Source organism: Orbicella franksi, chromosome 1 (genome assembly GCF_964199315.1).
Source record: "Orbicella franksi chromosome 1, jaOrbFran1.1, whole genome shotgun sequence".
NCBI classification, from domain to species: domain Eukaryota; kingdom Metazoa; phylum Cnidaria; class Anthozoa; order Scleractinia; family Merulinidae; genus Orbicella; species Orbicella franksi.
The window spans coordinates 22,790,158-22,816,786 of NC_138145.1; the positions used below are offsets into that span (position 1 = coordinate 22,790,158).

General features: G+C 38.6%; 2 protein-coding genes across 2 annotated transcripts; one reads left to right on the forward strand and one right to left on the reverse strand.

Moving 5' to 3' along the window:
• Positions 1-848: 848 nt before the first annotated feature.
• LOC145478453 (band 4.1-like protein 4) lies at positions 849-26,212 on the reverse strand. The gene is made up of 27 exons (XM_081456490.1): positions 25,030-26,212; positions 22,911-23,015; positions 22,559-22,601; positions 20,564-20,642; positions 19,953-19,997; positions 19,709-19,761; positions 18,796-18,869; positions 17,747-17,793; positions 17,525-17,612; positions 15,928-16,016; positions 14,799-14,862; positions 14,292-14,383; positions 13,923-13,994; positions 13,264-13,332; positions 13,129-13,178; positions 12,576-12,699; positions 11,737-11,841; positions 11,517-11,603; positions 11,162-11,221; positions 10,337-10,390; positions 9,957-10,049; positions 8,960-9,058; positions 7,968-8,078; positions 5,552-5,781; positions 4,845-5,058; positions 4,327-4,423; positions 849-3,205 (listed from the first exon to the last, which is right to left on the reverse strand). Exons 1-27 carry the CDS (start codon positions 25,108-25,110, stop codon positions 3,113-3,115), a joined length of 2,418 nt encoding a protein of 805 aa, XP_081312616.1. The 5' UTR covers positions 25,111-26,212; the 3' UTR covers positions 849-3,112.
• Positions 5,788-7,819, forward strand: LOC145478786 (uncharacterized). Its single transcript, XM_081456942.1, has one exon. It carries the CDS (start codon positions 6,689-6,691, stop codon positions 7,526-7,528), a length of 840 nt encoding a protein of 279 aa, XP_081313068.1. The 5' UTR covers positions 5,788-6,688; the 3' UTR covers positions 7,529-7,819.
• Positions 26,213-26,629: the final 417 nt, after the last annotated feature.

Sequence of the window (26,629 nt, forward strand, 5' to 3'; positions counted from 1 at the left end):
GGTCTTGGTACCTATTAGGGGTTCTTTTCAAAGTTTCCGACGAGCTCCCTCATCCTTTTTATATCGGAGTCCGTCCGCCAACCCCCCGGCCCCCCTCCCCGGGCCCACGAACTGTACTGGCCAAATGCTACTTCCGCTCTAGGAGCAATCCTGCGCTCTCCCCAACTTGACTTGACTTCATCCTGTTATCTCCATTTTTGTTATACTATACGTACGGGATTACGCCCGGATGTTACGTCACACCCCGATCACATGCCACCTACGTATGGGCGACACCCTTAAAGACGCGTTTTAACTTTTTTTGCTGACGCCAGCTTCCTTGAACTTTTTGTCCATCTCACGTGGGTAAATTTGCTAACATGGAATAATTACTTCACTATAGAAATATGCATTATTAGGAAGGTGCGACACAACGCAGCATGAGCTTCTGCAAAAGGCAGGAGGAGACTGCAGTCTTCCACGGCATATTTCTCATTTTTTCTCGCCAAGTGGCTAAACGTTCTAATAGCGGGAAGCGTGCCGCAAGCTTGCTATTGTTTTCTAGAGTTAATTATTGTATTGTAATAAGCGCATTTGTGTTATTTTCTTAAGTGTCTGTTTTGCTGATAAATTAAATTGTAAGTATTAGTATTGCAAGAAGCGTAATTAAACGTATTGTTTTGTAAGTAATGTAAGTAGTGTACGAAGTATTGTAACTAGTGTAAGTAACTACATTGTGTTTAAAAAAGTCCCAATAGGTAATGCGCTGTTAATACAGGAATAATTGAATGTGGAAACGATTCTTCACAGACACACACTACAGGCAACAACAACAACAACAACAACAACAGTGATTTACAAACTTCAAATTATTTCCTTGCCTCATATGGGCAATTTAATTGAAACTGTGATATAAATAATATGAAAGGTCTTTACATCTTCCAACAGCTATTCAAAATTAGTTATTCCTGCTGATATGGTATTTAAAACTGTTACAATATGTTATCCAAGTTGTTAAACGACAACAACGTAAGAACGGCGAGGATAACAAGTTCGATTGAAAGCGAAAATTGCAAACCAAAGCAAAACGTAAAGATAGCACACTTTAAGACAAAGTGTTGTTCGTTGAGGCACTCGAACACGAACCCTTACTGATACTATTGTTCCCAGACGTCTGTTGAAGGCCACATGTTTCATTCGCGTGATTCAAAAAAGTGATCACGCGATGACCAACTTAATGATCATGTGACGAGTAAATCGGCAAGCGAGCATCAGTCACACTCAAGTCTTTGCCTTACTAGTTGAAACAAGTCGTGTTTCCAAAACATGTACTCGCCTTGAGTTACTAACAAAAACGGACAAACACTACATCCATTCTGATTCAAGTGCATTATGCTAAAAATGTAAAAATATGAAGCAATTGAATTTTGTCAGGACATTAACACTTTGAAGAGACAATATTACAATTTGTACACACGTACGCATCTTAGACTCGGTATAGAAGCATATACATACAGACAATACCGTCTCGTTTAGCTAAAATACTAGTGGATAGCTTTTAAGTAAATTTCCTTTTATATATATATCAGTAAAATACATCGTTTACCAGCATAAAATGCTAAATTATCTTATTCTGCCACATTGGAGCGGTTTTCTAACGACTGATGTATGTTAAAATTGGGGTATTCAGCGTACCCAATCTGAAAGGCAGCACATTTAAAACAATAAATAAGACTATAATGTAACCAACGCCAAGCCCGTGAAAGGTCATGTGAGCCAAAACACGATGGTTTCAGCTAATCACCCGATTGGCTGAGACGACGAATGGTCGAGTCTTTCAACCAATCACAAAAATGCGAAAACGGGAAAACATGGTAGACTGGACAGCATTAGAAAATCACTACGTAGAGCGCAGAAATTGTAATATGTAAACAAAACTTCTTAACGAGAGGACCGATAGATAGCAGCATAAAAAATATATCTTTTAAAACGTGGCAGAGGGCAAAATGCCAAAATTAAAATATAAAAATAAGACTATACTTAGCCAAATATCAAATGTCTTAGTCCACAAATGGAATGATAGAGACAATGCCGCTAAAATGGCACCAAAGTCTAATACAGTAAGCAGGTTACGAGACAGAGCTGCGCGCGATTAAAATTGAACACAAAGGTTCTATGATTGATAACCCAACATAGAGAATCATAAATAACGACCATTTCAGAAGTTCGGCATCAATGTTTATGAACTACTAATACCATGAAATATTTGACACTACAAGGTTGCCTGAGTCAAATAGAGAATTTGAACGGGTAACGGGCAGTGCTGTTAAGGTCAGTAGCACTGCCAGAGCCGTATTTTATTTGACGCGCGCGCGAGAGAGGTTAAACGGTGGCAACTTATATAGTAAATACAATGCCGATTGAAATCCACTTGTCTAGAAGTGCCAATAATGGAAAGGAGTGCCAACTGTCGGTTAAGAAATATCGATGGCCGATTCGTTCTACGAGGAGGGCCTGCAGGGAATCATGGTAGTTGTATTCATCATCTTGGACTGGATATTTGTTTTGATGAATCCAACTACGCATGATTCCCTGCAGGCGCGTCTCATAGAGGGAATTGGCCACTTCTGTCAGCTTGGGAGTTTTCAAATAATTTGGAACTCGGCTAATTTAGACCATCCGCACACCTCTGCGGATTTTAAGCTTCGTTGTGCTTTTTTACCATTTCAATTCAGGTCTCATTCGAGTTAATTCTAGTAGGTATAGAATGCATGTATGTAGGACTCACGTGAAAGAGCACAGAGACTAGTGCTTAACGAGATCTATAAAGGTAGTTAGATTTGACATCCTTGTCATTTAAATATCTACTGTGTGGGGGTGTTAAGATCACTAAGAGAATCTAAGTACCCCCTCCCACCCCCACCCACCACGCCCCACCCATGCCACTTGCAAGCATAATCTTTCCAGTGAGGCTTGGGACAAGCTTAAGATATGACGTCACCTTAACTTATTTCTAGCCTCATCTCTGAAGAGTTAAGGATGTTGGAGCTGAGTTAACTCAGTTATAACAAAGGAATTAGCACTTCTTGGCATGTTAATACTACATTGCACTTGTGGTCCTTGTTCGTGCAAGCTACAGGACGGTTGATTTGCTACCAGCGATTACTTGAGGTGAGCTGGGGTAGTAATACGGTGGAGGTTCGCCTCTCTTGGAAGGACCAGACACCTAGAAAGGGAGCAACAGTGAACGGATGTAACAACAAGTTATTCATTTTGGTAACAAGATTTCTGCTAATTAAGCTCACACATAAAGCAATTCAAAGCAAAAAGGTGGCAACACTCGGTCACCGTGTTCGTCACCAGTCGGGGAGCAAGCGCCATTTTACAGTATCGTTCGAGAATTATTGCCACGAAAAACGCTGACATTTCAGCGGCACTGCTGTCATGACGACAAATCGTGTTCCTAAGGAACCTATCTTCAGAACAACGCTACTCAGTCTATTGTTGGAGAAATGCCTACGACCAAAAATTCTCTCGCCGAAGAAGAAAAAAACACAAGATGAAGCACGCAGCGTAGATTCCTGTTTAGAGTTTCTGTCTAGACTGCGAAACAGTCATAATTTGGGTAACATTCACTGAGTAGCCTGCACGAGTAATCGATCTTTTTATTCGCCGCATTGTTTCACACCGCTGAGAAGCGCCTGTCCACGCTGGCTCTTCATTGCGCGATTGAAACTGCAAACGACTCCCAAAGTGCTTAGGCCCAAGTCAAACGTCGAACTTCACATGAATTTGAGTCGATGCACACGGGTAAAGTTCGACCGTTGAGAAAAACGTCGAACTTAATTCGAAATTAGATCGACTAACACGTTCTATCCGTCTGAAGCAGAGGAATAGAATCTGTTGGTCGATCTAAATTCAGTCTAGCCTGCCTTGCAGCCGTTTCCTTTCCTTTTCCAGGTGGAGAGATCGAACAAGAGAGCGAGCAAGTGGGCGACCCAAGGAGCGGACCTGGGGTGAGTAAAAAATTGGGCAGAAGTGGGGAGGGGGTGATCGAGAAGGGGGAGGGGGTGGCCACCCCTCCAACTCTTTATTTTTCGCACTCGCTCGCAGTTTCGTTCCCTTAGCGTGCTTTTTTGGAAACGCCTGCTACGCAGGCTAAGGTGAATCAAAAGTCGAACTTATCATGAATTAATTCGCCCAGTCTAGTTCGTCCCACGTGAAGTTCGACGTTTGACCTGGGCCTTAGAAACAATTTTAACAGCTTAATCGCTGACTGACCGCAGCGACATTCAGTCAAAAAATGGTGTGTTGATTCTTACGCTTAACACGGTTAGCAGTACTCACCACCTCAATGTAGTCTGTCGTGGGGCTCTTTCCTGGTGAGTTATATTGGTTCCGACTTGTTCCATTCAACTGCAGCGCCGCTTGGTACATGACATGGCTATGGTAAGAGGATAAATACCATGCGTTCTTGCTTAATTTGCGCACAACAGATCACAGAAATCTTTAAAAAATCTCGGTCTTCTATCGTTATAGACCAAAACCAACGAAATAACATCTGACCAATCACGAAAAACACAATAAACTCAAAGAACCAACCAGAAATCAGGGCAAAATCTTGCGGCCGCGGCCAAGCGCGGCAAAACTCGGTTAAGTTTAACCGCAATTGGTGTGAGTCCTTCTCATGACTGGTTAAAAAAAATTTAACATGTCGGACATGATGGGTCAGAAGAAATTGCAAGAATTTTGTTAACAAATAACAATGCTCCGGAATGGTAAAACCAATGCAAATACCTTTCTTTCGAAGGTTTATGAAAAACGGTACAAGTTAAAGAAATAATTAGGAGCATCCGCGGTCTTACTTTGGAATGCGTCCTTGATTCCTTGTGTCGTGGATGATGACTCCATTGGGGTACTCCACCTTTACGTACTGACTTGTTTTCTCAGGGCTAACCTCTCTCGGCAATGACACCATCCGACTGGAAAAGAGGCCCTGTTGTTCGTGGCCCAATGAAGGCCCCTTTGGTAGAGAATGATGGTTGTTTGTGTTCATCATGGGCCCTGTTTGTGTTGAACCTGGTAAACATAAAAGAGATGATTACTTGGTAACGAGTAGACAACAAACGCAACTTGTCACGTGAAAAAGGAATGCTCAGTTATGGAGCTACTTGGTTCTGCTTTCTGCATTCAACTAAATGTGATTAGCCAGTCAACAGGCTCCGGCTGCAAAGGTCTAATCGCCGCTGGAAGGGCCGAAAAGGAACTGGGTGAGAGTGAACAGGCCGAAGGAGGAATGGCGTGGGGGGGGGATCTCTCTTCTATCCTCTTCGCCCTATCTTCGATTCGACTAAAGAGCCTGTTTACAGGCTAAAATGTGATGTGTTCTAAGGTAAGATGCTCCGAAAAACAGGTAATTCTAAATGTTTATATTTTGTAATGCCTTCGAAACCAGTGGATCGACGTGGAGTGAACCACGTTTAGAAAATGGTAAGTCCCTAGGTGGCATTCAAATGTTACAGTAAAAAACCGAAAATAGATATCACAGTAAAGATTGCAACATCTCACAAACCTGGTCCATGCTTTGCTGGGGATGCTGTCTCGGGGCCTAATTCTAACAACACCTGAGAGCCCTTAGGAGCTGGAGGAGCCGACACAGCTGAGTACCCTGATTCGCTGGACTGGTATCCCAGATAACTGTGTCGATGATGTCTGTGATGCCGATGTTTTCCGCCGCTGCCTTCCTTGACTCTGGCCACAGCCACTCGGGAACGTATCACATCCAGAGCTGGCACCATCTCCCTAAAAGTCAACAACAGACAAGTGGATGAGATGCAGAAAGGTATTGTTTCAACAGAATCGAAGGATCAACGTGGGTGTTAATATGCATTTTCGTCTGCACCCTCCCTCGCAATAGCCAGGCGCTCGGTTGATTGGGGAGCAGAGCGAAAACGGCGAGAAAGAAGGTAAAAAAAAAAGAGGGGTTCACTTATTTCTCTCTCGTATCTTTCGTACTGATGCTCCCCAACCGATCGCCTAGAACAGGCAAGTTTTTCAAATCCGTGTAACATAAGACGCGCGCACTAGCTTACGCGAGGCTGAGAGTAATTCCGTTGTCAAGTTAAATATTCGCAATCAGCAACGACTTGAACTGTAGCTAAGACACTTTGGTGGGCAAAATGTTACTGCGTAATGATGTACCTTGAGTCACTCACTCAAAAGTAACTGAAGAGCATTTTCTAAGGACTTTCTATACTGGCAGGTAAGTAAGAAAAACGTGTCCAATCATCCTTAATGTATTATTTTCGAAGAACATTTTTAGCTATCGAAAAGTAAAACCGAACGGTACAGCCGAACGAAAGGACAGCGCAAGTTTGATGCAAAACCAAAGTGCCATTACATGCTCTTTCGCTTCTATATCGATGGGTGGATTGAAAGACGATATAAAAAGATCTTTAAAGTCATCACTGATCACTAAGCGCGCGCATTAACAGTGCGCGCAATCTTCTATGAACTACATCACAATGGTTTCCATAACCCGAACAATCACAAACTTGAGTTGGCAGAGATCTGAGGTAACGCATGTGCGAGAAAACGTGGCCTTAAAACTATTGCTTCTAAATCGTCGGCTAGAGAAATCTTCAAATTGAATCACCAGCCATCATTAAGCAATAGCGGAATATTTGACAGAACAGAAAATCAAAACAGAATGGGAAAGAAATCGCGCTTTGCGAGTTTTCAATCTCTGCTCTTCGTCATTCTAACCTCGGGAAAATATTGGCGTTGCATCAGATGGTGCGACAACGGAACAGCCGTCTTAATTACAAGTCCTCAATTGTTCGAAAGAGAAGTACTACGACGAGAACTGACAGCCTTGAATCTTAAGGACTTTGAGAGCTTTGTTAAAATGCCGAAAACTATCGGCTTCCAGAGGGTGTTGAGCGCAAGACCTTCCAAGACGCAAAAATTTCGGCATCCTGGTTTCCAGATAAATGGCAAGGAGATCAGTGATAACAAGAAGAGGAAAGAAAAAGAAGAAACAAGACGAAAGGGAAAACGACAAATAAGGGGAAAGGAGCGATTTGAGATAAGGATAGAGCGACAAGTGACTGGCACTGCAAGTAAACGCTTCAAGAAGAATTTCGAGACACAGAAAAAGACCAAGCGGCGAGGCGAAGTGGTTACTGAGGATTTGGGCGGTAGCACTGCAGTGAAACGAAAAAGGGATGCAGTGGAACTAACGAATAAAGAGCATCACGTTCACGCCAAGAGACAGAAACAAGATACATGTAAAACAGTCTCATCTGCCGATCAGAAACTGCCTCAACAGCACATGCCTAGAAGTTATTGTCCTGAAGAAATCACCGCTGCCCAAGCCATGTTCGGACTATCGACACCCGTCGTTTTAACGCGGAACATTCCAGTGATCTTGGCACACAATTTGGTCGACACGTACAGGGCTTTCGTTTTACTTGTGGAACAAAGCGCCCGGGAAATAGAAGCAGCCCAGGCACTGACAAAACTCGCTACTGGTGATATTAACCGCTGATATCTACTTATTTTATGACCAGTGGTTCAATAATACCACGTAGAAACATTCGAATTATAGTTAGTGTTAATTGTTATGGTGTAATGTTCGTGTATTTGATGTGTTGTTAAATGAATGTTTATCTAACAAAAGAGGTATTTATTTCCTACGATAAATACAATTTAAAATAAACATAGTTTTCATACAGGACAGGACTTCTCCTTCTGCCGCCATGTTCCTCAAACGCTAACTGAATAAAAACAGAAAGCAATTTTCTCAAAAAATACAGTACCCCAAAATTTCTCCAAAACGTAAAGATTCCAGGTTTGTCTGTAATTCAATCCAGTTCTAGCCATCCTCATTAACTAAGGGCTTTTTGTCAATGTAGAATACAGCTGAGAATAAAATATATTGCATGAACAGTCTACAAATGACAATATAACCATCGTATTTCACTTACGAGTCCGCATCGTCACTGATGACTTTACTGTGATGATGCCTGGATGTGGATCCATCACTTCTAGCGTCACCATCAGATGTTCGATGTCTGTGTCTGTGATGATGATGAGACCTTAAACGAACAAACAACGATGTTTAAAAATCTATAACACTCTTACAATGGAGATTTACGTTGCCGCGTTATCAATTTCAACCTAAGTGGGTTTTTCATTTTATACCACAATTTTGCGCCACTATACATTCCCAGCGGAAAATGCACAGCAGAGCTAGAAAAGGGTATTCGGCTTTTTTACAAACAAACCATTGTTGAGTTTCCGCAGGAGGCCGCAGGCAAGGTCTCTTTTGAAACTCGATAGGGAAGAGAATGAGAAAGGCTTAATCTGACTAGACTAGACTAGACTAGACTAGACTAGACTAGACTAGACTAGACTAGACTAGACTAGACTACACTAGAAAGCCTTTATTTTAGCACGATAAGTTTTAACGCTAAAAGCTTGTGGGTTCGTGTGTAAAATAAAAGAAAGACCTAATAACAATGTACCAATAAGTAAATACTAAAAACTACTGAGCTTATGAGAACCTGATCTATATTTACAATATTTACACGTCATAAAACGTTCAAATATAAATAAAATTGTCATCACGATGCCGCACAGTTCACAGTTGAAAACGCAACAATCACCGGTCATTTTGGACTTGTGTTTGAGGAAACCTCGGTCAGGGAAATCACATGATTATCGTGACGTCATTGTTTTCGAAAAACTCCCTTTTCAAAATGGTTTCCGTCCACACGATATAAAGAAGAAATAAAGCATGTGGACGCATTGAGCACGAGGTGTGCACGAGGTGTGCACGCAGTGTTGACGAGGCCAAAGAGAGCATGCGGAATGCTGTCATGCCACGTGAACTCTACAAGTTGGTTGGTTGCTCAAAGGCAATTTTTTTGTTTTTGATTGTGATAGAAATACTTCATTAATCAGACTGGTTCCACACCTGTCCTCGGATCCGCTGCCTCGGTCTCTCCTGTTGTCATTCCAATGATATGGAGCCGCGTCTGACATCTTGCTAATATCTGCTTGATCTTTGGACGATCTATAACAAGCAGCAACAGTACAATGAAATCCTTTTAGAGGTTGTCGGAATTCGGGATATTGAGATAAAAAATTAACGGGATGTATGGGATATATATATATATATATATATATATATATATATATATATATATATATATATATATATATATATATATATATATATATATATGTATTGTTTTTTTTGGGGGGGGGGAGGGATTAACGGAATATGGGATATTTAAAACAGGATATCGTGGGATATCGAGTAGGAACATTGTTAATTTTTGAAATTGGAATCAACGGGATTCTGTCCTGAGTCAGTGCGCAGACAGTAGAAGAGAAATTATTATAAACTACAATTATTCAGTGTTTTGTGGAGGAGTGCTACAAATGAATCTTAAAGTTGTACATTTGTGAGGTAAATTCACGAGGAAGCTTTGTTTCGAAATCTATGGACTTATCAGTTTGCAGCATGAAATGTCCGACAGGTTGCCTGCTAGCGTTCGTCAGATTGCTGTTAATTCAAGGTCACTGCAGCTCACGGACCATTTCAAGGTTACCTCCCTGGTAATTTGTTTCCTTGAAATTCAAAATCGTCCAAGGAAGAATAACACAAGACGATCTGCGAAAATATTCAAGGGGCGCAGCCACGATAAAACATGGTAAAAATTTAAAACGATCTCTTCGGCTGGAGATCTGTTTTAACACAAGACGATCTGTTTTCCAACAAAATTTCAATTTCTTATCCGTGACAAACTGTCAGGTAATAGCCTTTTTCATGATTAACAATGTAATTCAACGTGTGTACGAGGCAATTTCGGACAAAAACTACAAAATTGTCCACAATTGCCTTACATCCATGTTGGAGTATGATGTAATTCAAATGAGAAAAGTTAACTGTGATGCAAGCCACTGACCTGTGTCGTCTTCTTTCTTCTCGACTGTAAGATGAATCACGATCGCTCCCAGACTCCGCAGAATGATGACCTCTGTGATGGTGATGGCGACATCTGGGGAGAATAAAACAACCAAATAAAAAAAAAAACAAATCTAATTTCTCCTTACAGTATAAATACAATTTAAAGAAGAGAGGTAACGAGAATAAAGAAAACAATCAACTACGTAATTCTTTAGAACATACATGTAAGGAGTAGAGAATCTATTTTTTGAGGTTGGCATGAAGGCAAAAAGCAAGTAAGTAAACGTTACAAGGACAAGGCAAATCTTGGTTTAACTTTTTAACGTATATTTTTTGTAAGTTAATAGAAGCTTCTAATTATACAGTGAATTCTCCCACCTTCTTCTTCTCCGTCTGCCCGTGTCATCATCAGAAGAATACGCTCGCCGACTCCTGTGAAAAGACCTCAACAATATCATCACACCAAACCAACATGGAGACTTCAAGTTGGAGAAAATACCATTACAGCTTGCTTAAAAACAGAGATGTGTAATTTGCTGTAGATTTGTTTGTGCTCGACTAGCTACTTAGATATAATAAGGGTTTACCAGAGATAACAACTTCAGGTTTGATTAAAAGGTTGATCTCTACCTCCCTAACCTGACCTAACCTAGACTTGGATTGTATGCGAGTTATGCAATGCTTTCGAGTGATAAGCCATGGAATATCCTCCAAGTCACTTGTATTTTCTTGGTATACACATAAGTCTTTTAGGTGAGTGTGTATACCAAGAAAATACAAGTGACAAGTGGGATATTTCATGGTACACCACGAGAGAGCGTTGAATAACTATTTTATACCATGCCATAGAAAATACAGTGGCCAACGCAATCAATACGACATAATGGTGGCCCACGATGGGAAGGTTGATAGATAATATAGATTGAGTGTAACACCGTCGAATATACAACGGTTTCCCTGTATTCTGATTGGCTGCATTTTCTATGGCATGGTATAAAGACTAATGGAAGCCAGATCTCCCACGGCCAAGTGTCAAACAGAGTGAGATCTCGGTACGAGATCAACTCCTTGCAATATCCCTCATTGTCAAACAGACGGCATAGAGAAGAAACAAACCCATCAACACGGAACACTACTTTTAAAAACATGCACAGTTATCCACAAAGACGATTTCAAATGGATGCTGCTTGTGAGGATCATTACCTTCTCCTGGGTGTGTCTGTTTCACTGCCACTACTTTGTCCCGCTGAACGCCGGTGGGGCCTGGGAACGAAAGAAATGGAATAAAGCACAGTTAGAGTAACGATCACATTTCAGACGCGGTTATATGCAGGACTAGTAAAGTTTTCATCATCATTTTATTTCTTAATAAAACCTACATTTTACAGTTGGACTGTCCCCCGGATAGCTATGCTAGTCTAGGCGGACCGGTCTATCAATAATTACAAATGATTTATTACCATTATTTACTTTTATTACTAGTAAATTAGAATGAAAAAAATAGCTAGCACTAAACGATGAGTCATGTAATAACCCATCCAATGATAAAAACAACTACCTTGGAAATTTTGGTGATCTTTTAGCCCTTCCAGATCCCGAACTCTTCAGTGACCGAGGGGAGTCTGGGGCTGGTGTGTACAAACCACTGTTGGTTATAACATAGTAAACGGTTAGTCTAGTTTTTTTGCAAATGCCTTCATTGAAAAACAACTCCAAATTTCATGTTGCAGGATTTAATTGAATCACCACACACGGCAGACTCGTCCAATGACCCTTACCCCAGCATTTGAGCAGATTGTTCCCAAGGTAGTGCAGGACCTTGATTCCCGTCAACAGCAGTAGCATCACCATCCTTTGAGCTGGGATCACCCTCTGTCTTGATCCTAAGGAAATAAGAGTCTCTTTTTCATGAGTAATACAAAACTAGTAAAACCAAAGGGTTGCAACAAATTTATGCAAATAGCATGATGTGTTAAAACCTCTATTTTTAATCTGCATCTCTTTCGTTCATAGTAGAGCTACAGGCATTGTTTCTGTTCTTCGTCTATTGTTTCGTTTGGCCAATGTTATAAATGATACTGATCGTCACACAATTTGAAAAGAAAACATTCAGCTAGCAGAGAAACTGCCACGTTTTTATTGGATTTTATTTTAGTCCTGTGTGGTTTTAAAATAAAAGTTGTTGTTTAACCAGTTACAGAACTTAGCAAAGCTCACAGCCAGTACAACACCAATTTCTTTCAACAGCTAACTAAAAATTGCTCTATCTTTCACTTGTCAAAAGAGTACAAAAATACTGAAAATGAAAGAAAGAAAAAACATTTGCTCAGCCTAAAAATGAGATGCTTACAATTATTTAGTGAAGGTAAAATGAGGGCTTGTCAAGAAAATGAAGCTGCTTTGACCATTCCAGGAAACAACATTTTGATTTAACCAGACAGCAAGCCATGACGGTGTTTAGATATCTGATCTTAATTAGCATGTATTTTTACAATTTTATCTCTCTGTTTTCTCCTCAGTTTAAGTTTTGACTGAGAAGATATACCAAACGTAATTTATCTTGTCTGATATATTACTTCAAAAGAGAGCCTGCAGATTGGACTTGTTTTGTACTTACCCAGTTCCATTAGGACCAGTGACTGGAACAGTTATTACTTCTGCTGGATTGTCTGTTTGACTGAATCGTTTAATTTGAACTTGTGATGTGCTGGTTGCTGAGGCAACTGTGACATTACTTTGAGCTGAAACATAACAAACGTTAACAAAAGTTAATCTACTCCATTAGAAAAACGTCCGTGGAAGATCTGAAACCTAAAAGACCATCCTCGATTAATGCATGAATAGTCTTTACATGTCATCAAAACACCTTTTAAGAAGTACCAACAGACGGGATTTTCAGTACTCTAAAAGCAAAACATAAACAAATAACAAAAAGTAAATGCACATGTCTCTCAGTGATAATAAAGCTTTTAGTCAGTATCCCTGGATGGCCAGTTTTTTAGGCAAAGCAATGCACGCCTTCCGTTCTGTTTCGTTGTTTTTGAAAGGTTGAGTACAGCATTCTAAGCCACAAGGATTCTCTTGGCTTTAGTGGCCTGAAATCCTGAAACAGTTGCATTGCTTTACCCAAACAAACTGTCATACCAACACCGGAAACAGCACAAACTCACCTCTCTCCCCAGACTGAGTGTTCCTTCTTTCATAGCGTTTACTGGGTTTTCTAAGGCACAACAAATGTACAAGTCAGTCTGACACAACTTGCCAAGAATCATGTCTACATGTAAAATACTGTAATTAATTCATACCGTTTTACTTCTGGATCAGGACGCTGAATTCTCTTTCCATCTTCTAAGGCTTCTCTCTGTGTTCTTCCACTAGAGATAATGAAAACAAAGTAACTGACGCAAGTTCATATAGTTATAGCTTAACAACTTGAAAGCTCTTTGTAAGATCAAAAGTGTAAAATTAATTTGAAACATCTTCTATGGATATGGCTCTAGCTGTTGGTGCAGAATTAATTAGCTGGGTGTCTTATTGTTTGGGGCGTTTGACTCTGAATCAAAATGTCAAGGATAAAACCCTGGCCATTGAATAAGCATCTTTATCCCCTCCTTGTCTCTCTCACTTCAGAAGTAAAAAATGCATGCTGCCAAATTGAGAGGGCAACCTCAGGAGATGCTTACTGCAGATATATTTAGGTTAATAACATGCATCACCTGAAAAGATCATAACATTATATAAATATAAAAATACTACATGTACATTTGTGCTCTGATACAGGTGGTACACCTCCTGGTATATTACAATGTTATTGTATGCGACTTCATTCTTAAGTGCAAAACAAGCACTGGTAGAGTATTTTATGTTATTCTAGAGATAAAAACAAATAAAAACCAATAATGAACAAATAAAAAGGTAATGCTTCCAGCTATTGCCATATATATCCATAAGACAACTATTGTACCTGTATCTGTATGAGGATCCCATACGAAACAAGCCACTATTGCGACGAGAGGTAGCACTGGCCTTGTCTAATCTACAGGGGAAAAAAAAACAAGATTGAATCAAATAAACTAAGTTACATTTAGGAAGATTGAGCTTTTCATGCAACATTTGTGGCAAATTTAATGCATATTTAGTTATGCTAATGTAAGGGAACTTATTATTGTTTATTGGATTTGTAAACCAACTGAATAAAGGTTTTTTAAATGTGGAATGCACTCAGTGGGTATTACAATGGTTATCTGTCAACAAAATAATAATTTTTTTTTATCTCTGCTTCACTGAACTATCAGTCAGTTGTAGAAAGTTGAAATAATATAAAACTACCAACCTGAAAAATGCATGATGTTCCAAACAACACTTCCAGAGGTGTTTGCAGGCTGTCTTGTTTGCGAGATAAAACTTGAAAGTGTACTCTCTGTCCTGTGAAAAAGAAAACAGAGCATTTGTAAATAAGTTTCATGCTTGAGATACATGTTTCATTCTTGTGAAAATGTACTGTCTACATTTTGTAGATACACTGGTTAGAATGATGACAGGAGATTTTCCATGATGTTATGTAAACATGGTTATGTTGTGTTGAAGAAAGATCAAACAATAAAACTTACTGCTTGTTCACAAAACCTGCAATTTAGGATCTAGCTTTTGACCAATCAATTGCCATGAGACTGAAATACTTGCTACAACAAACATTACTTTTGTCGAGAAATTATGACATGATTAAATGGGAAACAACTTGATCACTATAGCTTTAGAAATATGCCGTTACTGTATTAAAATGTTCTAACGATGATTACTTTTATGCATCAAATACATGTATCTTAAGAAAGATTTTCACCTCTTTTCCTTTCACTGTCAGGTAGAATTTCTTTTCTTTAAAATCAACCTTTTCTATTTTTGACCTAAAGTAAAGAAAATATAGAGAGATGTAAACTTTAATTGAATTGACAATCTGTCATCTAGATGACATTCAGAAAACTTGTCAGAAATATTGACAATGGATTATTTGGTGAATATTACTCTCCACATAATTTGAATATTACTCTCCAAATAATTTGGAGTACACACTCTAGAATAGCACAGAAGAAAATGATTTTAAAAAAGCAATGCTAGATTTTAAAAAAATGTTGTCTAGTCTTGCAATCCTCTTCCTGTGGTATTACATCATCAAATTCTGATAGCATATTAATTTTTCTTTAAAACCCAAATGATGCAATACAGATAATTTGCAACTTGATGATAAGGTAAAACATTTCAAAGAGGAAGCACTGATTGGGACTGATAGCCCGGACATCTCTCACTGCACACTTAATTCTTCCTCTACTATAAAACACTTGAGACCTGACCCAAAAGTTCCATGTACATTGTAGTCAACTCTATACTTGATTAATGATGTGCCTTTAGATACTATTATCCATGTAAATTTCTTGGAATACATTATTTGCACAGTCATGTAGTAATTAAATGGCATTAAAAAGCCACTGAGAGAGAAGACATAAATATATCTTTGTAGTTACAGTCTCAGGTTGGATTTGTTTAGGTTCAATCTATCAAGTACAGAAAGAAAAATGGAATACAAAATTGGGCTAAAAGAGTGACTTCTATTTAGAGCCAATAGACTAATGTAATTCCACACAAATCAGTGGTGGATCCAGACCTTAAGCTAGGGGGGGGGGGGGGGGGGAGAATTGTTTTGTTTGCCCGGCCGGCTTTTCTTCCTTCTGTGATTTTTTCATTTTTTACCCAAAATAAGGATGGGGGGGGGGGGGGGCTGGGGCTGGGCCCCTCCCCCAGATCCACCACTACACATGCCTGTTAATTCTTTTAGCTATCCAGTACATACCAATAAAATTAATGAGAGGTTTGTCCACAGAGATTAAACCCAAAATTATGCATGCAGATGCCCATATTACATTGTGTGTGTTGATCGAGTTGAATAAAGGATCAATTGATAATTCTGTATTTACCAAAGGTAGGACCCAACTCGAGTCTTGTTCTTATAAACTGCTACTCCAGAAGGCTTAAGAGCAATAAAATACTCTACAAAGTCCTCGCCCTAACAATAGAACATAACATTTAGTTAATTCTTCATTAACTCCTATTGCTCAGATTGTCCAAAATTTCTTCTCATGTCAAGTTCTGACTATATCAAATGGTGGTCTATATTGCCCCTCTTAAACATTAGCCACATACATTAGCAACCTGTGAAAGAGACCTGGGTTTTCAAGAAGTTTTGAAATAGCTGTCTATGCTAACTAAAGTAGGCGGCAAACTGATGAATTTTTTAATAATTTGAGTGAAATACAGACAAAGTAGGCGGCTGTAAGAGGTAAATTCTGACAAAGTAGGCAGTGATTTTCACCGGTTGCCAGCTTCTAATGAAACTCTTGAGAGACCCTGAAGTAAAGGGGACATTTAGGTTTTTGGTTTTACAGTTTTGTTCATTTTTCAGTTTTTACACTTGAAGTAACTGGTTTTTCAGTTTTGGTATCTATCGCATTTTTTTTTTGTTTTAATTAGTTTTCCCTTCTTTAGCATCCAGTTTTTGGTTTTTGGGCCTTAGTAAAGCAGTGTGTCAGTTTTGGGTTATTTGCTTGGCTAGTTTCAAGGCCTTTTTATTTCACCTCAGTCAATCTGTGTAAGTCAGTTCATGTGGTGTGCAATATAGATGACAAGAATAGATTTTAACTGAATGAGAAACCATTTCTTGATAATATTGATGCTGCAAGCAAATCTTGCATTGCAACCAAATTTGGTCCAGATATATTCTAACAAATCAGAAAATGTTTTTGATTTCTCTTCCCTACGTTTCTCTTCTCTACAATGTATACCTCGAAGTGAAAGTGGTTTTGCTGGGAAAGAGGTAGTTGTACAAATGTAACATTTGATTCATTTGCCGTTTTTTTTTTTTTTTTGGAGGGGGGGGGGGAATCTGCCAGTCCAGGGGTTAATAGTAAGCTACATGTAAAAGGATACAGACAGCAATGATTTCAAATGAAAATGTCCTAATCTCTCAAAAAAGGAAAGGTACCCGTCTTTGGCTGCCATATCAAGCTTGACAGATTCAAGTTTGTGAATTTCCATGATTAACCCCTTGAGTGCCTGACCACCGTGTACACTGAAAATGGGTGTCTAGTAAAAACCTTCACATGCTGTAAGCTTTTTCACTTAAACTACGGACATGTACACATTTTCTGAAACGTCGTATGAGTGTCTCTTCAATGCTGTTAATTTCACTGAGATTGACGTAATTTGATGTCCATATGACATCACAGCAATGGGAAAGTCTGTTGAAAAACCTCCTATGAATCTCAGGTGCCAAAGACATTGTTTCTGGGGTGCCATGAGTTTGACTAAATCTCTTAAAATTTGGACATACTCAGTACGTCATATAGGTACCTGAGGAACAAAAATCATGATGTACTCAAGACGCCACATAGGCACTCAAGGGGTTAATCATTTTGTTCGGTGTTTTTTTGGTTTTGAGTGATTTTTACAGCAGCTTTTCAGTTTTCAAAGAAATTTTGAGTGGTTTTCTGGTCAACAGTAGGACTACAGTCAAACCTTCACTGGATGTAAGTCAACTCCATACATCTCCAACCACTTGACTTTATCAAGATACATGAACTCTGCAACAGATGGAACCATAGTCCTGAGAGAGAGAAAAAAAGATTGAAATTTTAAGTTTACTTAACATTCGCCATCTTAATTTACTCTTTCTTATTTTTCCTCAAGAATTTATTCACTTTGTGATGGTTATGAATTTTCAAAAAACTTCAAACTTACCCCAGCTTCCTGTGCCTATGATAAATCTTGGTCTCTAGTTCTTCACTCTAAAAGTGCAATAAATGGAAAACACTTTACAAATAGGTTATTGGTAACCCAGTACACTATTTTTGCTGTTTATTCATTGTTTCGTGGTACCCATAGAACAGCAGATTCAGACTGTGGTCCAATAATGATAAGTGCACTGGCCTGACAGACTGGGTTACCACCCTGGTTGGGTTCTTTTTGTTTTCTTAGGCAAGTCACTATATTTTCATGTTGTCTCTCACTGTCCAGGGTTGGGTTGTTAAAAAAAAGTTGATTAACACTAATCCGGGACCTCAGAGACCATGTTAAAGTGATAAGGCTACAAAAATTCTGGCCAAGACAAACAAGCACTGGGAGTCACTTTTCTGCCATTTTGATACATTCAATTCACTGCAACTTATGGCTTTAATGTGTGGATAATTTATGCAGGGAACTGATTGTCAAGATTATCGACTGCAAAACACAGAATGTTCTCTCTGATTTTTCCTTTCAGGAAATATGGCTGTAACACAGGCTAGAACACAGGAGAGCAAATTCAGGAGTTAGCCTGCAATGAAAGGACACCTCATCTACAGAGAGTAGCAAAATACTGCTATTCACGTTTGAAAAAAAGGCAACTATCAAAACAAAACTTCTAGGATTGACAAATGGACATTTTTAAATACTAAAAATATGCAACATGGTACCAATATTAATGCAGTCTAAACCCTACATCCCACCTCTCCCTCATGTAATGGTTTTTTCTTCACTCAATGTTATTACCAAAAACATTTTTGTAAAAAAATATATATATTAATAACTGCTTTGGTACTGTGCAAAGATGGCATCACAACAACCACATGACAGAATGAAACAAAAGACCAATCCACAAACCATAACACATCCTCCCAGAATTTCTTTCTTTATTTATTTATCTATTTATTTATTTTATTTTTTTTTATTTTTTTATTTTTTTTTAGAAAACTCTAACAATACACAGTTGTTCTGTCATGAGAGTACTGAGTTGAATAATGAGTTGTTACCTGATTAGGAATAAATCTGAACTCAGATATGTAACCCATAGTATGTTCTTGAGGATCATATTCACCAAGTTCAGCTGGAAAATCAAAATAAGATTCCATCTGTAAAAGACTGTTCACCTTGACTAAGTACAGAATAATACATTAATTTTATTTACTAAATAATGTACATCAGCTTGTTATTCCCTTGACAATGCAAAAATTGAAGAAAATATGTTAACTAGGTTGTTGAAATATAGTAGCAAACTAATGTATAGATTTAACCAAGCGTAAAAGCCAAGCTCCTAACAGCAAAAAATTAACATGGCTTGAGTATGCGATCCAATCGAAAAACCAGTACCTCGGGGCAACAGTCAACTTCAAAAGTACATGTGACCTCGATGAGCTCTAAACCTGAACCTCCGATATAGTCACATGATGCTGGTCAGTAGATACATTGTCTTGACAGGTGTCAGTTGACCATGTTATGGATATCCAATATCAAAGATATATTATGCTGTAAACCAAAGTTGCATGCCTCAGTCAACCTATTCACTAGATAATGGCCACCATGTAGCGCAACGTCATCATGGTTGTTGTAGGTTGTACATGCCCATGATCCATGCTGTAAGCCATGTTGACCATGAAAAAAGAGTTGCATGGTTTTCTATATCTATGCATGCATGTGGTTCTGTTCCTATGTTCATTGTGTTCCGCTATTAACTACTTCTCACATCGAGAGTTAAATGCACATGTAATTTGAGAGACAAAATCTACCCCAAGTGGCTAAATGATTTCTAATCAATTTTGCTATCTGTACGTCAGGGAACTGCCTAGAAAAAATGCTATATTATACGTTATGTGATTCCGGTAAGGTAAAAACTGCAATAAATATTATTATGAGACAATTTGTGAAAATCAGTGATAATGTACTTACATTGAATACTATATGCCGAGACTTCAGCAAGGATGTTTGTTGAACAAGGCAACCTGTACAATAATCATGACAACAACACTGGCATCACAACTTAAACAAAACTGGCCTTTCCATTATAGACATGTAAATGACGAATATCATTATTAAGAGTTATAATATGCTGAGTAAGCCAACATTGAAAAAGTCACATATTTCTCTCAGATTATATAAAAAAGAGAAAAACAATGAAGCAATATGAACGTACCTCCCTTGGTAAATGTCTTTCTTTACTTGCATGAAAAACAGATACCTGGTTGTTTATAAATTTAAGAAAACAAAATTCAAATTAAGACTGACAAATTAATGATTGGTAGAATTCAGACAGTACAGTTTTTAGATCTGGAAACAAAACTAAAAGATAGAGTGGTTTTCATTTGAGTGCCGAAAAGTAATTGGCTTTGCATCAGCTACATAATACAATTCGCTTAAAATACTCACACCACCTTTTCATCCAATGAGAAATAAAACGACCACCACACACTGGCTCAAACATATTTTCCCGGTGCCGCTTTGCATCATGTACATGCAATTGCTTCAAGTTTTCATTGATTCACTTGATTATCTCTGTCCTTTGTGATTGGTTACAGCAATTACGTTGCTTTACGTTTTACATCACTCAATTAATAAGCACTCTACCACAGAAGGAATTTGAAATTACGAGTTGAACTATTCCTGCTTAAAAAAAATACTTATAAATCTGGTGATGAAAATTTTGGTATGTTGCATGCATTAGCTAAAAGTTCTGCTGCCTAATTGGTCCTTGACTGTATAATTTATTACTGGTGTAGGAAATACAACAGGTCTGTGCCAACCAACCTGGTTAGTTCTTCATGAAGTCTGCAGGGATCTGCTGCATAAAACTTGACACAAAAGTACAGCAAATAAGGTGGACCAGCTGGCAATAAAAACAAAAGTTGAAAGTTTAACCCATTGACAAACATGTCAATAGAGAAAAGAGCATTTTCATGGGCTGAATACCAAGGGATTGTATTTGTGCTTGCAATCTTCCGTGCAAAAAGTCAGGAATTAATCGACTACTTGTATATTTCTAAAAGACACTTTTAACAAACTTGCTAGTCCATGAAATTTCTCACAGATGATTTGTCTTTGCATAATTCTGTCATGCTACTGTATGTATCAGAGTTCTCCTGAACACCGAAACAAAGCATGTCAAAAGGTATCACTACCTCATTCAAGTAAAGTTAAGGCTGTATTTTAGCCTACAGGCTATCGAATTATATATTTTTCATATTGTTTTAACCTTTTTTATTTCCTACTTATTCATTTTGTTTTCTTTCTTTCTTTCTTTATTAATTAATTAATTTATTTATTTATTATTTTTGGGGGGATACCTGCTCCGCAGGTGTCAGTGGCGGTTAAGTCTTGCAGCGACTTCCCCAAGCTTCGTTTTTGCTAATTTAGTGGCGCTATTTAACGCTCTTTTATGCCTCTTCTTGTCCGATCCAGCACATGCCGGCGGAGTCGGCTCGTAGTGCTGGGAAGATAAGTAAGGCTTGAGAACTGCCTACACTCTAGCACAATGCTGACCGGAGGTCAGCTCATAGTGCCGTTTAGAGTTACGCTACTAGGACGCGCAAGCTTTTGGCCTCACCGACTTGTCCAATCCAGTGCAGAATTAACCGCTGGGGAGATAAGTTTGGCATTTGGTCACGCAATGGAAGTTTGTCTGTCACGCCGATTGCGGAGCGGTGTTCCCCCCTTTACGCCATAGAACGCGTGTTTATTGCTTGTGTTTGTCAGGATAATTAAAGCATTACTCCCTAGGAACTGCAACATTAACCTTTTTTATTTCCTACTTATTCATTTTGTTTTCTTTCTTTCTTTCTTTCTTTATTAATTAATTTATTTATTTATTTATTACTTTTTTAAGAAGAAGAAAAAGAAGAAGACTAGCACTATTTCTGTTTCCCCCTGCATGGGATGCCAGTTTATCACAGAGTTACCTCCAAGCATTAAATTCAACAGTACCAATTTTTACACCTGGGTGGCACTGTAAGAGTAAGCTGCTTACCCAAAAACTAAAAACAGTGACCCTGGTCAAGGCTTGAAGCTGAATTGTTCAGTCTGGAGTACATGTCTCCCCATATTTAACCCACAAAGACAGGTAACTGATCTTTAGTTTCTATGGCATTATGACTTTCTTCAGCTGGTTTACTATCATAGGGTATCCATAGGTCAAACATTAATTTCCAGGGTTCCCCTTACATATATAATCATGTATAGTGGAAAACCCATTAAATTCAATTTCCAATTTCAGATTAACTAGGGGGATTAGTGTGGCTTCGTATTAGCATGTTGGAGTGGACCCAAAAGGAGTGGTCCCGACTTGAGCACTACATGGCATCACTGTGTTGTGGTTTTGGACAAGAGACTCATCATGTCTCTCTCTTCTCTATTGATCTTCAGGACTTAAAATGTTCTCTCAAATACCATGAGTCTCAATAACTGATTAGGCGATACCATTATGTACTCCTGGGCCCAGTTATTCAAAGAGTGAGTGAATACCATCTACCAGATATGTCACTATCAAGAAGATACCTCTTAACAAGACACTATGCTATCCACTAGAGAGTGATTTATTTGGAACATAGTGTTATTCAATCCATACTTTCACCTACATGCACTGGGTCCTGAGTGCCAACAGAGGTTTGAGTTGACTTAGGATACCTATCACATGAGCCTTATAATGAATCAAACCATGTGCAGTGAAGTGCAGAATACAAAGTCATGTAAAATCTTATAGAAAAATTAAAGATCAAGCAACACAAGCAACTGTAATGCCATGCTTACCTGTCAACTGTTTCACCACAGGTTTCAAGGGATCTAACCATCGCTAAAACAAGTTTAAAAAAATAGTTACTTCTCTTGCAATAAAACAACAGTCCTGATGGATCACCATTAATATTTTTAGCAATATCCTAAATGGAACAGGCATGATCATGAAAGGTGATGACTATGCTCTTTGATACTGAGATCAACAAAAATCAATTAATTGACTTGTACCTGCAATCTTAAAGTCTTGAGCATTAGAACAATGATGATGATGATGATCAATTTTAAGCACCCTAATATTATATAGCTTATAACTTGACCAAGGCTATTTAATTTGAAGAGAATTTCATTACAAATAACACTGACATACCGACTGGCTGTTACGGTCAATATATCGCAGTCCAAAGTAGTCTTTCTCCAGCACGTTGAGATGTTGAAAGACCTTTACTAGTACTTCTTCTCCTTTGGTCTTTTTCTATAACATATAAAGGAAAAAAATCAGATAATAAACACAGACTCAATTTCTCTTTGTGCAACAAGCCAAAGAACTCTGATGTTGTAGTATTACAGATATATTTGTTGAGACTATGATAAGACAACAAGATAACTAGGAAGGAGAGTTATACCACAAACAATAATAGAACAATACAATACAACACAATCCTTTATTTACCCACACAACATTTAGGAGTGATAAAAACTTGTCAAAACATGTGCGTGCTAACAAAATGGAAAGAAAAGAAAGAACTTTTTAAGATCTCGAGATTCTTCATTAGATGTGCTTTTAATTTCTTATAATTATCCGCGAAGTAAAAAATATCAAGTTCTGTTTTTCTTTTCTTCTTCTTTGTAGAAAACACTCAACTAAAGGAAGATATTTTAAATTGACGTTACTTTTAGGAAACTAGAAAATCTAGAGGAACTTTTATGAAACCCAAAAGAAGTCGAGTTCCACACCAAAGCACTGCAGTCAAATCCCCGGGGCGGGGTACTTTGGAAATTTCTGGGTGGGGATGTGCTGCTGGGACCCTGGAACCCTTAGCCTACAGGTGTATGTCAGAGCTAGTTCAGCTGAATTTTGCTACCCTATACTAGAGTAAACTCCCAAAATCCCCCCATCTATCGACACTATCGAGGCTGGTTTGCGTAAATTTAAACTTGCCGATTTTTTTTTTGAGTGGCAATTCCTGGTTTCCTTAGCCTAGGTAAAATCTTCAACCAACTAGTCAGTTTTGGGAAAAATGATACCCTATTCTAGACCCAAACACCTTGATTTATATAGACTAACCTAGAGTAAACTGCTTGAAAACCATACCCTTCACAGTGGCACATACCTATGTAGCCCATATATGGCAGTGACCCCCCCCCCCCCCCCCCGGGGTCAAATCACAGAACAAACAATCATAAATTATTCGAACTATTTAGAGATCAACTGGTGATAATTGGCATGATACTTAATGCCTTATTTTCAGTTTACTTGATCTTACCGCCTACTTGTTCAATAATTCATGAATTTGGATAGTCAACGAAAAAAAAAAGTTGTCACCGAGTTATTAGAATACTTGAGTGCTAATTAGGAGGCCTGAATGGTCGATCAAAAAGGAGTACAATTTGATAATAAATACTGCAGGCCTGTTATAGCAGAAAAAATTATTGAGCGCGACATCATCCAGTGTTTTCAATAGGCGAAGTCCCGATATATTTAATACAGCCCTTTAAGACGACAACTAAGCTTATTTACTTGCAAACGTAGGCAGTTTAAATTTGTACCAGACTGAGAATAACATTGTAAAGAGAAACTTAGAGAGAGTCCCTAGTCTTATAGCTTTTAGAAAGAACAGCTGGAGGACTACAGGTCACGGCGAAACGAACTGAACTACCAGTTTTGATGTAATTAGAACATTCCCTAAGGGACAGAAAATCTTTTGAACACATCTGATGTTATCGGGCGAGCAATGGAACAAAATCTAAGCTCATGTTCTTAACACGAGGACAGATAGAGCGAACGGAATTCGAACGGTTCGAGGATTAGCACGAAACAGTAGAAACTCTTGCTAATGACAAAGCTAAGTATTATGTATACTGAAACCTCTTACAATAAACTGATTCTGGTAAACATTTGTGAATGATTCCCACACGCTGGCAAATGTGCATGTGGCTTTCCCTGCACGCTCACGCTCAATTAAAAGAACTATCTTCCTTACCTTTGGAGCAAATTTCACGTCTTCGGTTTCTGAGCCTTAAGACGGAACGATTTGAGATATGCTACGCTTACGCCGGTAACAAAATTAGCCTTCTAACCCAGGCATTGAGCTATAAAAATCGACACTAACTAGAGTCATGCAACTTCGAGTCGTCAAATACCACGCAGTTTTTTTTCTGAACCGCACTTGTAGATAACGCATGTGTTCAAATTGAGTAAACAGCTACTGAATAAAACAATAGAGTGTTACCAGTAAGGGTTTAACTCAACAAGTTTACACACTTACTCGAATTTCGACAGGATGTTCACTTTCATCCAGAAGAAGGACATGACAAAACCACACGGTGTTGCTTCCAAAACACGACATCTTCAGGCCACTTAACCTTCAACTCATCGCCGGGTGGCAAACTTACACCGACGTCCTACCTTCGTTGCATCTTCGTCCTGTACACAATTTACGAATTTCGAGTTGAAGGTAGGAAGTTCTTTGTGACTAAATAAAGCAGCTTTCGAGGTGAAGCTCTTGATCGCTCGAGACTCAAACTCTCAAAATAATACTGACACCTCCTTATATGGAAGATAGGATTAACGCAACTTCCGTTACCAATACAAAGGCTAGGAATTTTACAAAAGATAAAAAGTCAGTCTGTATACTTTAAAGTTCATTTGCTACTTTCTGGTGTCGAATGGTGACCTAAATTCTGAACTATAAAGTGCTTCTGTAACGGGTTAAGAATGGGGTCGTTATTCAGCTATCATCATGACATGATCGATAAGAGTGCAAAAACCGGAAGTGCATCTCGGATGTTCGGGCGCCAAACATTTAAATATCCTGTACTTGAAATCGATCGCAAAACACGGCAATAGGATGTGTTTGTGTCAAGAAACAACATACTGTAAATTCAATAGGCTTTTAAGGACAACCTAATGTAAAGTTTTACCTGGAGTGCATATTTACGTAACTTCATTTGCGCTTTTGTTCTTGTTCGTCCGCGTGGGTGTACTGTTTACGTGCGGTGAACAAAGAAGAGTGCATGGCTAAATTGTGTTACACCGCGGATATGACCCGTTTCCCAGTTCAATTGTGCGGCCAGCCCATGTCGCACACACACACGAATGATCAGTTAGTTACCACGATCTTAACAATGAAGAGTATTCAATTAATAGCAGAGACGATACTCGATAGTCTCAGAGCTTCTCAGCGTTTGCTCAGTTGGTCGCCAGACTTCTTCCAAGTCCCGGGTTCCAAGTGTAGTCCATCTCCCCTCCATCTCTCAATCATTCTCTCACGTGTATGACTGTATTCTGAGAGGAAAAAGCCTCAAGTTATGCTCAGGCTCACACGTCGAAGCACAACGTGAACGACTCCTGGCCAGTTTAGATTGTTTAGACCACAACTCAGTTTGTCAAGCACTCTCTAACTTGCTTTAACTATACACATCTTTTTTAGATACGAGAACGTATATTTTCAATACCGCCCAGGCTGGATATTCTTATTTTTCTGCCGATTTCAGTTAAATAAAACGGATGTGGTGTCTGTACCCTGTTACATTGCGCACGTGCTTATCAATCGTTTTGTGAGCTAATCATGTTAGATAAAGGAAGGAATTTACCATACTTATCAATAGTGAAAGAAAGTTCTTTAAAAAACAATTTGTTATTTTATTACATTTTATTTTCCATCAGCATGCAAAAAATGTTCTTAACAAAATCTCAGCGTTGGGTATATCCTTACACAAGATTAAGAGGCGATCTCTTGCCTTACATGAAACATATTCTTTCAGATTTCGCCAATTTCAGTCTTAGTATATCTATAAAAAAGATTCTTATAAAAAAAAAAATGAAGTAATCAGCCCTTAGGTATTTTAGGTATGGCTACTCAGGAG

Excerpts from the sequence above, each read along its gene's own strand:
- LOC145478786 (XM_081456942.1), top strand. The coding sequence starts at position 6,689 with ATGGGAAAGAAATCGCGCTTTGCGAGTTTTCAATCTCTGCTCTTCGTC.
- LOC145478453 (XM_081456490.1), bottom strand. The coding sequence starts at position 25,110 with ATGTCGTGTTTTGGAAGCAACACCGTGTGGTTTTGTCATGTCCTTCTT. Across the intron at positions 12,700-13,128 it reads CACTCAGTCTGGGGAGAGAG|CTCAAAGTAATGTCACAGTT; the intron begins GTGAGTTTGTGC and ends GTTATGTTTCAG. Across the intron at positions 4,424-4,844 it reads AATCAAGGACGCATTCCAAA|CCATGTCATGTACCAAGCGG; the intron begins GTAAGACCGCGG and ends CTCTTACCATAG.